The following is a 14,595-nucleotide window of genomic DNA, read 5'->3' as shown; positions in this document are numbered from 1 at the left end:
ATCCTGCTACTTTACCCAATTCATTGATTAGCTCTAGTAGTTTTCTGGTAGCATCTTTAGGATTCTCTATGTATAGTATCATGTCATCTGCAAACAGTGACAGCTTTACTTCTTCTTTTCTGATTTGGATTCCTTTTATTTCTTTTTCTTCTCTGATTGCTGTAACTAAAACTTCCAAAACTATGTTGAATAATAGTGGTGAGAGTGGGCAACCTTGTCTTGTTCCTGATCTTAGTGGAAATGGTTTCAGTTTTTCACCATTGAGAACGATGTTGGCTGTGGGTTTGTCATATATGGCCTTTATTATGTTGAGGTAAGTTCCCTCTATGCTTACTTTCTGCAGGGTTTTTATCATAAATGGGTGTTGAATTTTGTCGAAAGCTTTCTCTGCATCTATTGAGATGATCATATGGTTTTTCTCCTTCAATTTGTTAATATGGTGTATCACAATAGGTAACTTTTTAATGTCTGTTTAAACACTGGGAGGATTTATGTGCAGCAATTCACAGCACCCAAGTGGCTTCCAGACACCAAGTGGGGAAGTTCTGCTTTACTTTATTCCCAGGATTGTGCCCTCTTTGGGAAGAGATGAATTTGTGTAGGAAAACTGAAGTCCTAAATACATGTGAAGGACTCTGGGTTGGAAGTAGATCTGACCAGAGGCCTCACTTGGTAGCAGTTTGGTGAGGACAAAAATGAGCAGCTCCAGCTCCCTTGGACCGCCCTGAAAATGGAGGAGTTTCTCCATAAAACCTCAAAAGGCAAAGTTGAAGTCATTTGGACTCTTCAACAGGTCAGGGTCTACTCTGTGTTCAGCAGTGTTCGAGGGCTTTGCAGGAGATTTTACAGAACAAAAAAATGTAGCTCAAATAATCTGGTTGAGGAAAGCATACGTGATACATTAGGTCACACTATTTTATCAAGTGCTGCCTTGTGCGGCTACCATTTTAAAGGCAATAAAAATTCTAAGGGGGGCATTACTGGAAGTAGAAAAAAGTAAGAAGATGGCTTATTTTTACTTCCAATTTATATCCAGGTGCTATTTAAAGAGAGAGGAGAGACATAGATATTAAGGAAAGAAGATAATTCTATGTGAAAATTCTTCAGGCCAGCTCATTCACCCACCTGAAAACTACATCAAGAAAAACAAACCAAAAAAATTCCCAAATAGGCATTTTATTCTTGATGGTGAACTTTTCGGAAATCTAATTGATTCTCATTTCCGGTTCTACCATGGAAAGGATTTCTCTACATATTCTGACTTGGAATACTGACTCACCTTGGAGGATTAATCCTAATAAGATAGATAGTAAAATCTACAGTATTAAATAAATGGTAAAATCTTCCTCTCAAACTGTTTTCTTTTTTCTTACAGGCTGCTATGTGTTACATTCATATAGCTGCCCTCATCGCGGAATACCTAAAAAGAAGGGGTAAGACAACCTTGTGAGGGGAGGAAGTCCAGAAATCAACATGTTGAAACCTAACTTAAAATTTATTTATTAATTTTAAGTTTTATTAATCTCGATGTTTTATTAAGCAATGTTAATTTTCACAGATATTTCTAATTATGCTGTACTTTTAAGTTTTAACTCTCTCTTCCATGCCATTATCATGCTTATTTTACGTCCAACCAGGCTAACTGGTCTGCTTCTTAGTTCCAAATGAGAAGGCTTCATTGGTTAACATAAGCTTGAATTAACATAAACATGTGACAATGTCCTAACCTCATCTTGCACTACCATAGGTTACTGGAAAATGGAAAAGATTTGCACACCATCCTTGCTCCCGGAGGATATCCACCCCTGTGATAGCAACCTATTACTAACAACTCCCAGTGGAGGAAGTGAGTGATCTACCTGGGCTCCTTTATCCCCAGGGAATGGTGCCAAGAAAACCAAGTCGCTGCTTCAATTTTGTTCCAGTGAAACTCTTAAATGTATTCCTAGAAGCAAAAACTATCTCAGACCTACATAACTTACTCCGTAAAAACCCAAAGTTTCTACCATTCAGAAATTCCATCCATCCAAACTTTTATGAAGTTTAGAGACCTAAAGAGTTCTCAGCAAACAGAACTGCATCTTATCCAATATTATGGCCATGTTTTACTACCAATTTGCATGGTAGTCTGTCTTCGGGATTTTATTCTGAAATGGATGAATTGTTTAAAATTGCAAGAGACATCCATTCAACTGTTGAAATGTAATACAACTGTTTATTCAAAATAAGGGCTGCAGAAAGAGAGACATATAAATATAGTGTATATACAAGACTACACTTATAATCAACAGGCTCCATTTTCTTTTTGTAAAGCATACACTGATTCTCACAATTTATAACATATAATAATTTACAGTATGGTTTTCCTTCAATTAAAATTATTCCATCTTTAACATCTGATAGAGATTTTCTAACAATAACTAAAGAATTACTCTTTGTTTAAAAAAATTTGTCAATATAACCTTGCAAAAGTTTGTTCAAACCCAGAGTTTATGAACCGCGGTCTATTTCACATCACTATCTTAACTTTCAAAATGCAGTGGAAAACTCACTGTATGAACAACAGAAACAGATCTTTAGATGTTAAGATTAAAATACCTAAACAAAAGGGAAAAGGACTTTGGTTACAATATTTTGGAAACATAATTGGTCCCTTATTCTTTTAAATATGTATTTATTTCCTAAAGAGTTTCAGTGGATTTTGCAAATAAGATATTTGAACCAAGTGACCAGACTGAATTCTGAGACAGTGAGCTCACTTGTTTGAGGGCCTTGGAGAAGGGACCAGACCTGGCTTTATGACTCATGTCCACAATAAAAGTCAGGGATCTTCTTGCTCAGTTTCATACCTCCTACTTAGCCTTATTTTTATAGGCAAGTCATCAAAACCATCATTGTTGTATTTAACATGCCCTTCCTCCCCATCTAATTTTTTTTCATAATCAGATACCATACAGTTTTATAAAAACTATTTCATATTCTAACTGAAACAAAATTGGAGAAACCAGATAAAGCTAGGTGTCAGTTTGAGAAGTTGTGGAAACTTATAGCCCAAAATGTTGTGTGAATCTTTAATATTCAAAAAAATCTAAATACTTTTAGACCAGTGGTGATATTAGAATAACATACCCATTGAGAAACATATATACAGTTGACCCTTGGACAACGAGGGGGTTAGGGGCGGTGACCCTGCCAGTCGAAAAACCCACATGTAACTTTACAGTCGGCCCTCCATATCCACATCCACGGATTCGACCAACTACAGACTGTGCAGTGCTGCATGCATACTTATTGAAAAAAATCTGCATGTGAGTAGACTCATGTAGTTCAAACCATGTTGTTTAAGGGTCAACTGTATTTGTTTTGTAAACTTTGAATTAAGGAAGGTGATTATTTATGATGCATTAGCAGATATTTGTATTCATTGGCATATATCTGAAGCTCATTGGCATATATTTGAAGTCCTCAATGTACTTGTATGTTATGATGTTTCTAAGTCAAAGAAGTAAACTGTCCCTTCACTACAATGCACACATGATAAGAATGCAGTCGAACCTCCGTATCCAGGGGTTCCAGATCTGCAGATTTCAACCAGCCGCTCCATCAGTGAGATCCCATGGATATGGAGGAGCAATTGTACTATGCCATTTTATATAAAGAACTTGAGCATTTGTGGAATTTGATATCTGATATCTGTGGAGGTCCTGGAATCAGTCCCCTGCGGATACTGAGGGATGACTGTATAGGTGAATTGAGGTGACTCCAGAAAACATGGCTTCCTCAGTTGTACTAACAATCATCATTATCCCACAAGAAGTGACTTTTCCTGCTCCAGTCAATGCTCATATATTTAATGTGTTTAATTACCAAAGAAAAATATTAATAAAAAGTAGGAAAGTAGAATTTTTAATGCAAGGATTCAATTGCAATCATTATTATCATCATTTCTAGCACGTTTGGGGGTGATAAGTTACTTACATAGCCAATGATCTGATTATTAAAAATGGAAATATCTACAAAAGTATTAACTATAACTTAAAAAGCACTTGCTCCAGGGCAGCCACTGCACTAAGCTCTGTACTGGCAATATCTCCATTAGTTGCCAATAAGGAGTCTGAGTTAGGTGCTGTTATCACCTCATGTTTACAGGTGAGAAAACCTAAAGAAGTTAAGCAACCTGCCGCAGACTCCCTTGTTAGCTTGTGATGGGGCTGAAGTTCAAGGGCTGGTCTATCACTCCAGACTGTGCTCTTAACCTCTGATACCCACCGACGTTCTGATCTGATCCCTTGTTTAACACATTACCCATTATCAACTGTTTTCATATGCATCCGCAGAGCCAGATCTTTTTTGAGCTTGGTGGCCAAGAGGCTAAGAAAATTTGAGAAGTTTTCTAGATAATGCAAAAGAGGGAAAGTTAGTAAGTATTGAGTATTGTCTTTACAATGCACTGATGATACCAGGTGTTTTCTCAAATACTAATACTTTGAATCCTTTCAACATCCTTTGAGATAGATATTAATGTCTCTGGTTTAACAAATGAGGGATACAGACTCCAAGAGGTTAATTAAACCAGAACATTGGAGCTACATCAATCTGCAAGCCTGTGCTCTGTCCATAATCCCATGCCAGCTCGTTATAGAAAACAGGTCACCTGAAAATGATAAAAAAATATATATATAAAAAGGGGAAGATTGGTTGCCTAGAAGAGAGTATTTATCAACAGTCATAATCTAACCATCTCATTGAGTGTGTGAGCTTTCTAACCACCACATGTCACATCATGAAGAAAGGCACTGTCTAATCCAAGCAGAATTTGTCTCAAATAATGATACATTTTGCTTTGTCCTCTCAAGGCATGTTCTCTATGGGCTGGCCAGCTTTTCTGAGCATTACACCAAATATTAAAGAAGAAGGGGCAATGAAAGAAGATTCAGGAATGCAAGACACACCATACAATGAGGTTAGACCAAAATGATTGAGTGTACAGTAATTGAGTAAAAAGATGCATTGAATTGTAACATTAAGCTAAATAGCGGGGAGAAAATCTTATTCAGAAATCAAATAAAGTTATTCTATAACATGACTTAGGCAAAATAAAATGCAGGCTAAAATTAAACTAAGATTAATAGATATCAGATTCCATTGATAAAGCATAATTTTCAATGAAAATTTAAACTAAATTTTACTTCTCTAAGGTGGAGCCAAATACATACGATCAACTCTTCCACAAAATATAAAATCTGTAGTCCTTTGGTAAATGTGGTAAGGGATACTGAAAATTTGTTGAGCTGGTCACAACTTTATTTAATGCATTAGAAAATTTATTAACAAATAGACTTGAACAGAAAATCGCACTAGTTTCTGCAGAAAACCTTCTGGTATGCAAACCACGGTTATTTTTCAAAAGAAGCTCTCTACCTGGAATTACTTAGCAATAATTCAGGTGAAGAAAATAGAGCTCCCCTCCTCAAGTAAATAAAATATTTCATAAGCTAATTTTTTATTCATAATATTACATAGACTTAAAAAAGGATACAGAAAAAAATCTGGGGTAGATTTTAATGAAATTTTACATATGGCTGTACATTAATTTAATGTACATTGAAAATAGTAAATGCAATTATGTATTTATATGAACTATTTCAAATAATGTTTAAAATCTTTTCTTAAAAGACACTGAAAACATTCCAGCAATATTATCCACTTGCTTTAGAGAGTATATAATTTGATTCAGTTGAACATTTATTAAACTACTAGTATATGGGAGGCATTGAGACAAAGATAAGTAAAGCAAATGTATTTGGGAAGACAAAGATAATAAGGCATAATCCCAGCTCTTAAAGAGTTTAGAATCTTGTGAAAGACAAACTTCCTTCAGGGTGGGGAGTAACCAGTCTAAGACCCAGTAACTATAAATCTAGGCATCATATATAGCTGCAATTAAAAGGGGAATAATTTTTTACATGAAAGTGATTGGAATGCAGATTAATGGGGCATAAATAAAAACTCTGCAGACTTTTGCACTGTCTTGACATTTGATAGGACTTGAAGGTGTCAAATGAGAAAATAAGGTTCTCATAGGAGCAGCAGCAACTTCACAGGCAAAAGTGTGGGAATTGTAAAGTATTCTAAGAATGGTGTGGTACAGTCTGGTATAGCCAAAGTGTAAAGTCAATGCCAAGGTGCTGAAAGAGAGTGGCACTGAAAAGGAGGTTGGTGCCTGATTCTGGAGCTCCTTCAATGTCATGCTAGAGAGTTTGGACAGCAGTTCATAGACACTGGAGTGCCTCCAAAGGTTTAGGGCAGTGGCAAGCTCATGGTCAGGTTTATGTTTTAGAAACAAAGATTACTGTGGAGTAACACATAGACCAACAGGACCAATTGGCGAGGGAAAACATTAGCTTGAAGACTACTCCAGGGATCTGGGAATGAAGAAACGGGGGTTTGATCTAAGCCAGTGACTGTAGGAATGGAAAAAAAAACCAGACAGATCTGAATACTTGTTATAGATTTAAATTAGCAAGTTTGAGGCACTAATAAGGAAAGAGAAGACTGCAAGAAGACACCACCATCCCTCCCAGGATGGATGTAACTGCCAATTGCAAAGATAGGGAATGCAGAAATCCCACTATGAAAAAAATTGACGGTTCAACAGTTTTGAAAGCAAGTTTCAGGGATGAGCCACAATCTTCACTGTGTAAAATCTCATTTCCGTTTGCGGAATTGCAGAATGTCCTGGTGGAGCAGCTGTACCTCTGTGTGGAGTTCCTGTGGAAATCTGAGCGATATGAGCTCATCGCTGATGTCAACAAACCCATCATTGCAGTCTTTGAGAAGCAGAGAGACTTCAAAGTAGGTGTTCTAAACCCAAGAGTTAGTTCAAATATCCTTCATTACATTGGAGAATTACTTACAATTTCCAAAAGTAGAAACTCCCTATTTTTGATGTCAGCATCATCTTCACGAAACCCTTCACTTCTGGTTTCAGAAATTATCAGATCTCTACTACGACATTCATCGGTCGTATCTGAAAGTTGCAGAGGTGGTGAATTCAGAGAAGCGGCTCTTCGGTCGCTACTATCGTGTGGCATTTTATGGGCAGGTAAGTTTCCTACAAGCAGCATGGCCTCTAAGTTCTGTTAAGTGGTTGATTGCTGTACTTCATTCTTTACAAGACATCTAACTACATGTCCAAAGGATTGAGGGGGTGGAGGTGGGGATGTGTCTAGGTATATTTGAGTGTTTCTCTGAGTGTGAGGGTCTATATGTTTGGCCAAAGGAACATACTAAATTAAGAAAAAAATGAGCGGAGACCTCCATGGGTCTTAATACAGATTGAGGTAAAACGGTGATTTCGAACTTCTTGGAGAAAGAGGGCACTTCTTCTTCAACACCCTCCTCCTCCCGTTCCCCCCAAAATGTCTAATTATAGGTTTGCATCATATTTGAAAATGAAATTTAAATGAATATATTTTTGGCAATGAAATCCATAACATTCCAGGAAATAAAGAATTCCTAGGGGCTCTACCATATCAAAGCCATGAACTTTTGACTTTAAAATCATGCATTTTCTTTTCTCCTACTTTCAAACCATCACTGCTTCTAAGCAGAGCATAATCTGGTTGCTTTGTTTCTTATATTGCAGGTCAATATAATTTCAAAGTGATCTTTCTCAGCTTACTGCATAAACAATTAACAAGACTGAAAATATTAGCGAGCCATAGCATTGTCTTAAAAGCAAATCGAACTTATATATTAATTAGGAATGTCTCTGAGTAGTGCTTTAAGTGGGATAAACCCAATCACAATCCAGGCAGGCTTATAACACTAGTATATTTCAGCAGCCATATTTCAGACTATTACTTTCATGGAGAATCATTCCATTCTTTTATTTTCACAGTGGTAATGACTCTCAGCCCTCTCATTTCCTTTTTTTTCTCCCCTCATGTAAGGCACAGTTTCACATGGCTTCTTGTTCTCCTCAGAATCTTTTAAGGCTGCAAACAAAGGTGTCAAATCCAGCATGGTCATTCTAGATCACTTCCCGCTGACGTCTTTTGGAAAATATATATTGAAGTCTTTTGGAAAATATATATTGTCCTCTAATCACCAAAGGCAGCTTAAAAACTAATGTCTGAATTAATAAAGACAGCTGCTGTCTCCCTGGAAAGGAAAATGTCACTGGGCAGCCACTTACCATAAACGAATTAATCCAACCCAGATTTCCCCCACTGCACAGGAGCATTAGGACTGTGGAGACAGTCTACAAAAAGAAGCTAAATTTACACATTTGGGGGTTCCCTGGAAAAGAATCTGAGCTGTCTGAAGTGATAGTGTATATTGGGGAGTTAGAAATGTGAGAATCTGCAGGAGAGGAGGAGAGAGAAAAGGAAATGGTATCTTACAAGTCAGCGATAAACAGAAAATAAATAACTCTTGACCTCAGTGAAACATTAGCAAGAAAAATGGCAGAACACCTCGTCAGGAAGGGAATGTGGGAGCTGAGGGATTGTAAGGGAAAGGCAAGGCTTTCCTGGGAATGGCCACAGGCTAACTGAGCAGCATGGATGTAGCTCACAGGACGTACGTTCAGCAAACCTAGATTTGCGTTTACAATGCTTCAGGCGATCTTTCTAATGAAAAAGTGATGAATTGCCATTAATAGTCTGGTCGTGAAAAGCAGATTGCCTACCTGATGGTTTCTCCAACCAGCATCTAAGATACTGGTTACTAAACAGGTGGAAACAAAACGATCGTGCTCCTTTCCAATGAGATTTTAATGCAGATGTTTACTCTTTTCTTCTTTTGGTCTTGATTGTTCCAGGCTGTGGTAAGTTCTCTCTCTCCACTTGCATGCTCTAATAAGCCTCACATTTCCCTCCCTATGGTTTTACTGAACCTTAACTTTTTTGTGCAAATGAACATTTGAGATAGGTGAGATAATCCTGTTTCCATTCATTTTGGAGTCATCCTGCATTTCTGGGACTAAATTGTGTTTATTCCATTTATCTGAATTACAAAAATGTATCCTTTATTTTTCATATATAATATCTTTCTGCACAAAGGTCAGTGTAGTCTGAAAACCTACATACACACACACACACACACACACACACACACACACAGATAAATATGGGCACCACATATTTGAAATATATGGATAGTAGACTCAGTATTGGAATTTGCCTGCTCAGTTCAGGCCACCAGAGTTACAGCTGATTAAGAAGAGTATGGTGGGCAGAATCTCAAAAGTTATAGTGGTGGCCATTGGTGGGCACCTTCCCGGCGTCCTGAAAGGACCCTACCCTTTGCCAAATGAGTATCGTGGAGAAACGGGGCCCTCTCTCTTTGGTGGTGAGCTCTGAGCATTCTCTAAAGTGATGGTATTAATTCCCAACATAAATGATGAACAGTGAATTAAACCTTTACCCTGTAAATCAGGTTAAGTCTCCTGAGATGCAAAAAGAAGCCATGTAAGAATTTTAGAGGACGAGCTGAGGGGCAATAACATGACAAGACCTAGAGCTCTGTGACACAGAATTTTCTCTGTGTTATTTTGAACCATATGAAATTGCCCATAATCAACCTTTTTTTTTTACTTACAAAGATGGCAACTTCATGTGGGTCAATGTAATTATTGCTGAGTAAGCTGGAAAAGCAAATTCTTTCAATATCCATACATTGTCCACAGTCAGCTCTGCTTCTCTGACCAATACATACTTTTTTGTAATTCTTTAAAATCCCTTTCCCCCATCCATACTGTATCAGTATTTTCTACTTTAATTTGTAAATTTTGGGTCATGTGTCCTTAACTCACCTACTAAAAGAATACTTGGAAACCCCTCTATTAAATAGAATGGGGGAGGTGGGCAATGGGGAAGGATGGGGGAGAGCTACTTTCAAATGACCTAACTTTGTTCTTTTTGCAGATTCCTCAATTAAGTGTGTTGACTGTGCACCTGACTTTTTGTTTTTAATGCTGCCAGTATTCTCAATTGTCTTTTATTTAAAAGTCCAACCTGAGCTTAAAAGGCAAAGTGTCTTGTTAAATCTGCAGACCTGAGGACATGCCTAAGCAGGGTACTCTGTAAACTCAAACCCCAGCTGCCTTTGAACAAGGAGAACTAATGGAGGTCATTCTGATAAACAGCCATTTAGAGCCTGTCATCATTGTTCAGATGATATTCAACCACCTGTCCCAAGACACCAAACGGAGAGGGTGAACTATTGTAGTCAATGGGAGCAGACAGCGCACATCACTTTATATTTGATGATAAAGAAATAGCAAATAGATTTGCACATCCCCCCAGATGTGTGCAGAATGAAGGTTCTAAAGATCTGAGAAAATCTTGACTATTTCATTAGCATAAGCTCCATGGTCAGAAATGATTTTTTTTTCATGATGGTACCTTATGTCCCTGTAAAATTCACCTTTTAATATCCAAGTTGATGTCTCACAATCATATTCCGAAGATTATAGGACTATAACATGCGGTCGGCTCTTTGCCTCCACAAAGGCCTTTGTGTAAATATTTTAGTGTCCCCCGTGGACTAGTATTTTCACTTTATGGTACTGACTAGGGTAGTTAATATTATGTCTGCAATGAGCCAGACCCTGGAAAACAAGTTGAAAACTGTTCTTTTGTGGCGAGAAGTTTAATAAAAACGCAAGTCTTGCATAGCATGAATTTTCTAATGCAACACCTGGCATCACTGACTGTGGAAATTTTACACAGAGCAGCCTATATAAAACACCCCCTCAAGTGTCCCTGAAGAATTCATTTCCAGAGTAATGAACCGCCAGTAGTGATCAAACATCAACTGTAATCAATGAAATCCTTAGGCTCTGGTATTTAGCATGAAAGCAAGCAAGTGAATGCTCATTGAATAACTTAAAACATCAGGTGGCCTTGGAATGAATTGAGTGAAAAGCCTGGGAGAATTTTATTCTATTCATCAAAGGATGTAAATTCCATGATTCTCAATCATGCCTACATGGGTATAGATGCACCTCAGAATCTTGATAGAAAAGGGATTGGGGGTGGGAGGGAAGGTGCCTGTGTGTTGTGTACAGCCATCATCTCCATGTTGGGGTGTGATACACCCTTCTGGCTCCCCTCCTCTATGAAAGTCACTGATATACATACATACACACATATATATATGTACACTAATAATTGGGTTCATGTTTGGGTTCATATTTGTATGAAACCATTTCTCTGCATCTGTGAAGTTTTTCTTTTCTTAACGTTTAGCTTATTGTGATTTTCTCACCCATCTTTTCTACATTAGATTCCTCTTTGGATGCATTCCTTTGTGAACGTTGAATCGGTGGAATATAATAGCAGGGGCACTTATATTTGACATCCCAATAATGATCCAGAGCTATTTCAAGATTCTGAAGTACCTGCAAAAACATCTAGGAAGGAGTCAATAATTTTCGTTGTCGGTTCATTGAAGTACATTTTTATCATAATCTGTTGCCTAAAAGTTTCATAATCCATGCATGTTAACTCTACTGACTCAAAGTCCTTGTTTAACTAGGATACATGCTGTTTCGTAACCATGGCAGATCAGGGCGTTTGTTGCCTTGTAAAATGACATTTTTAAAAAATCAAACTATGGAAAATGCAGAAGTCACATTTCCTGTTGCCTTGAAATGCAGTCTTCTCATCACTTTGGGGCAAAAGCAAAAGAGGAACTGCCCCTAGGTTTTCATCACCTTGTGTCCCTATTTATAAATCAATTATTTCACGGACAGAGCATTAAACTTCCTTAAGATAGTGTCCTGTGCCTCACTGGGCTTTGCTTTGATTACCCTGGGTAAAAGATAAGCTCACATCCCAGCCATTTTCAGAGCCTCCATTCCTCTGGCTCCAAAAGCTCCTACACAATCCCTGTAAGGGATTAAGTACTATATTCTGCTACACCAGCTCCTTTCTATTCATTTTATAAAATAGTCTCAATAGGTTTATAGCTCCATGTTCTGTAAATAAATTGATTAATTCTAATCACGATTCTTTCTGATCAATCACTTACCAAAATATCAAAATAATCATCAATAGTCCTTTTACAATAAGGAAAAGTGTAGTTCCCAAGTAAGAGAACCCAAAGGTATGTATTTTTAAGCACTCAAAACTCAGTTAAGCTGTTTCCCTGCATATTAGCCAGAACTCAGATTGCTTTACTGACAGTTCTTTCCTTTATTATTGTCACCACTACCATTCTCCTCATTATAGCTAACACTCACCAATGGCCTTTTGTGTCCCGGACACTGTCCTTAGGGTCTCCTAAGTCTAAGTCTGTACTATTTCCCATCCTCCAGACCAAGGAGTAAGGATGAAAGAAGTCACAGGTCATGACCAAGGCCACAAGAGTCACAGTAATGACAATAAAATACTGCTCTCACCACTCCTCTTCTGCTAACTCTGGATTCAGAAATTTGTTAGGGGAAAAAATTCACAGTGAAAGTATCTTTGTGCTAGTTTTCACACCATGATGAGAAAATCTTTTCCTGGAAATTGGAGACATTTTTCTCGCTGAAATGGAAGTTGTAAGTGTTGCTTCAGCTATTGCCCTGTGGGGATTCTGGTTGATGGCCTCAGAAGTCTTAGTTCTCTTTTGTGTCAATCTGTCAATTTGAGCCACTAACCTCTGACCTTGAATCAGACAAAACTCCATAAAGACAGCAACAGAAAAAACCTAGCAGGCTGGAAGTCATGTGGGGATAGGGCCAGACCTCACTACCCCTACGAAGTCTAGAAGAATGATAAGGAGAGACTTTTCATGCTTTTAGCATCATACATCACTTGTTTTAGCAGTTTGGAGTCAAGGTGCTCATAATCAGCTGTGTTGGTCTTGAACATTCTCAAAGAAATGTGTTCAATAAAAACATTTGTATTAAAAGCAATGGAATCTTTTCCAGTTATACTTGGTACAAATATATCCTTTTAAGATGTAGCCCTCTGAGAGCTATCTTATTCATCTGTTTATTCATTCAACTAATGTACAGTGATGTCCCTCTAGAGACCAGACACTATGTTAAACACTGGACATGCAGTGCTGAACAAGATACTTTCCTGCCTTTAAAAAGCCCAAAGTCGATTAGGGAAACACAAGGAAACAAGCAATTACCTGCTGAACAAGAACTGTGCTGGTGAATGTGCCTTATTCCTTGTCTTCAGTTATAGCCCAATTATGATACAAAGTATACTGTTCATGATGGGCAGACTTACATGGATGAAAGTGCTTTGCAAGTATAAAGAACCATACAGATGTGAGCTCTAATCATTATTCTTAGATTGCCTCACGTTAGCCATGAAAAAAAAAAAAAGCATTGGAACATTTTACCCATGTTTTTTTACACATAATGAGTAGTTTTTAAATAGCCAAAAATGATTTAAAAAAATATATAGGTAAGATTTTGTTATGACCTCCAGTATCTTCACTCAGCCCTCAGAAGTCATTTCCTTACAGTAAACTCTGCAGTCAGAAGATACCAGAGACACTTGGGTTCTTAAACTGCAGACTTACTCCAATATTCTGAGGTCACATATATTCCAAAGGAAAAATGCCTCTGTGTCTTTTCAATGAGAAGGAATTATAAAGATTGCCTCAATTATCCTCAATGGAATCTTCCCTTCCCCCTGTTTCAAACCAGATAAATAAATTAACAGAGGTTAAAACCTACTTGCTCCTATGACATAAAAATGATAACATGGTTACTTTACTACTTTCACTCTTATAAGGTCTAGCTTTGCAAGAACGTAAGGGATCTATTAGTAAAGTAAATTGAAGGACGAAATTGCACATAGCCAAGTTGCATCAGACCCCTGATGAAATACTAAAAATAACAGTACTTGCGAGCATAGCACACGTAATTTCTGTTATGGCTTTTCATCTAAGATGATGTGGGATGCATATCAACCCATTTAGGTACCTTTACCTGCCTTATAGCATTAATATTTCCTATCCTGGTTTCCAAGACTTTCTTAAAAATGATACTGCTCTTTGAAAAATACCATTGAAAAATACCAAAAAGTACTCCAGACTTCATGTTCTACACCAGGCTACCACATGAGGGCATTCTTCCCCTAAAATATATGCAAGCAGGTATTACCAATGATTTCTTCTAATAGAGAAAAATATGTGTAAGTTGCTTCATGAGGCTCTTTGGCCTGACTAGGCAGTATTTACATTAATGACTGATTCTAACATGATATTTTGTTTCCTTCACTTGATTTTTCTCTGAATTTGAATTTTATAGGGTGCTAATCTGTGGCTTGGATGACAACCAAACTACTGGCTATAATATTTAAGTAAATGTTTTTTGTTTTGCTCCTTATTTGCAGTTGGAGTTCTCTAATAAACTTGGCGGTTCACTGTATGTCTTCCATAGGGTTTTTTTGAAGAAGAAGAAGGTAAAGAGTATATTTATAAAGAGCCTAAGCTGACAGGTCTCTCCGAGATTTCCCAAAGACTGCTCAAGCTCTACGCAGATAAATTCGGAGCAGACAATGTGAAGATAATCCAGGACTCCAATAAGGTAGGGGAACATCAATATTCACGCAAGTGCAAAGAACTAACTTCATT

The 14,595-nt window shown here is 37.5% G+C and overlaps 1 protein-coding gene across 9 annotated transcripts in view; it reads left to right on the top strand.

Annotated features, from left to right (window-relative positions):
- The window catches only part of DOCK10 (dedicator of cytokinesis 10), a 289,535-nt gene that overhangs the window by 264,652 nt on the left and 10,288 nt on the right, over positions 1-14,595 (top strand). For 8 of the 9 annotated variants that reach the window (XM_036858477.1, XM_036858476.1, XM_036858473.1 and 5 more), the window contains exons 46-51: positions 1,376-1,433; positions 1,748-1,846; positions 4,857-4,963; positions 6,733-6,855; positions 6,992-7,105; positions 14,402-14,548. In XM_036858477.1, the coding sequence (XP_036714372.1) occupies positions 1,376-1,433; positions 1,748-1,846; positions 4,857-4,963; positions 6,733-6,855; positions 6,992-7,105; positions 14,402-14,548 (648 nt within the window). The remainder of the gene's footprint in view (positions 1-1,375; positions 1,434-1,747; positions 1,847-4,856; positions 4,964-6,732; positions 6,856-6,991; positions 7,106-14,401; positions 14,549-14,595) is intronic. The other variant, XM_036858480.1, reaches the window with a different exon arrangement.

Source organism: Balaenoptera musculus, chromosome 7, assembly GCF_009873245.2.
Source record: "Balaenoptera musculus isolate JJ_BM4_2016_0621 chromosome 7, mBalMus1.pri.v3, whole genome shotgun sequence".
In the NCBI taxonomy this organism is placed as follows: domain Eukaryota; kingdom Metazoa; phylum Chordata; class Mammalia; order Artiodactyla; family Balaenopteridae; genus Balaenoptera; species Balaenoptera musculus.
This window is presented reverse-complemented; position numbering and strand designations above follow the sequence as displayed.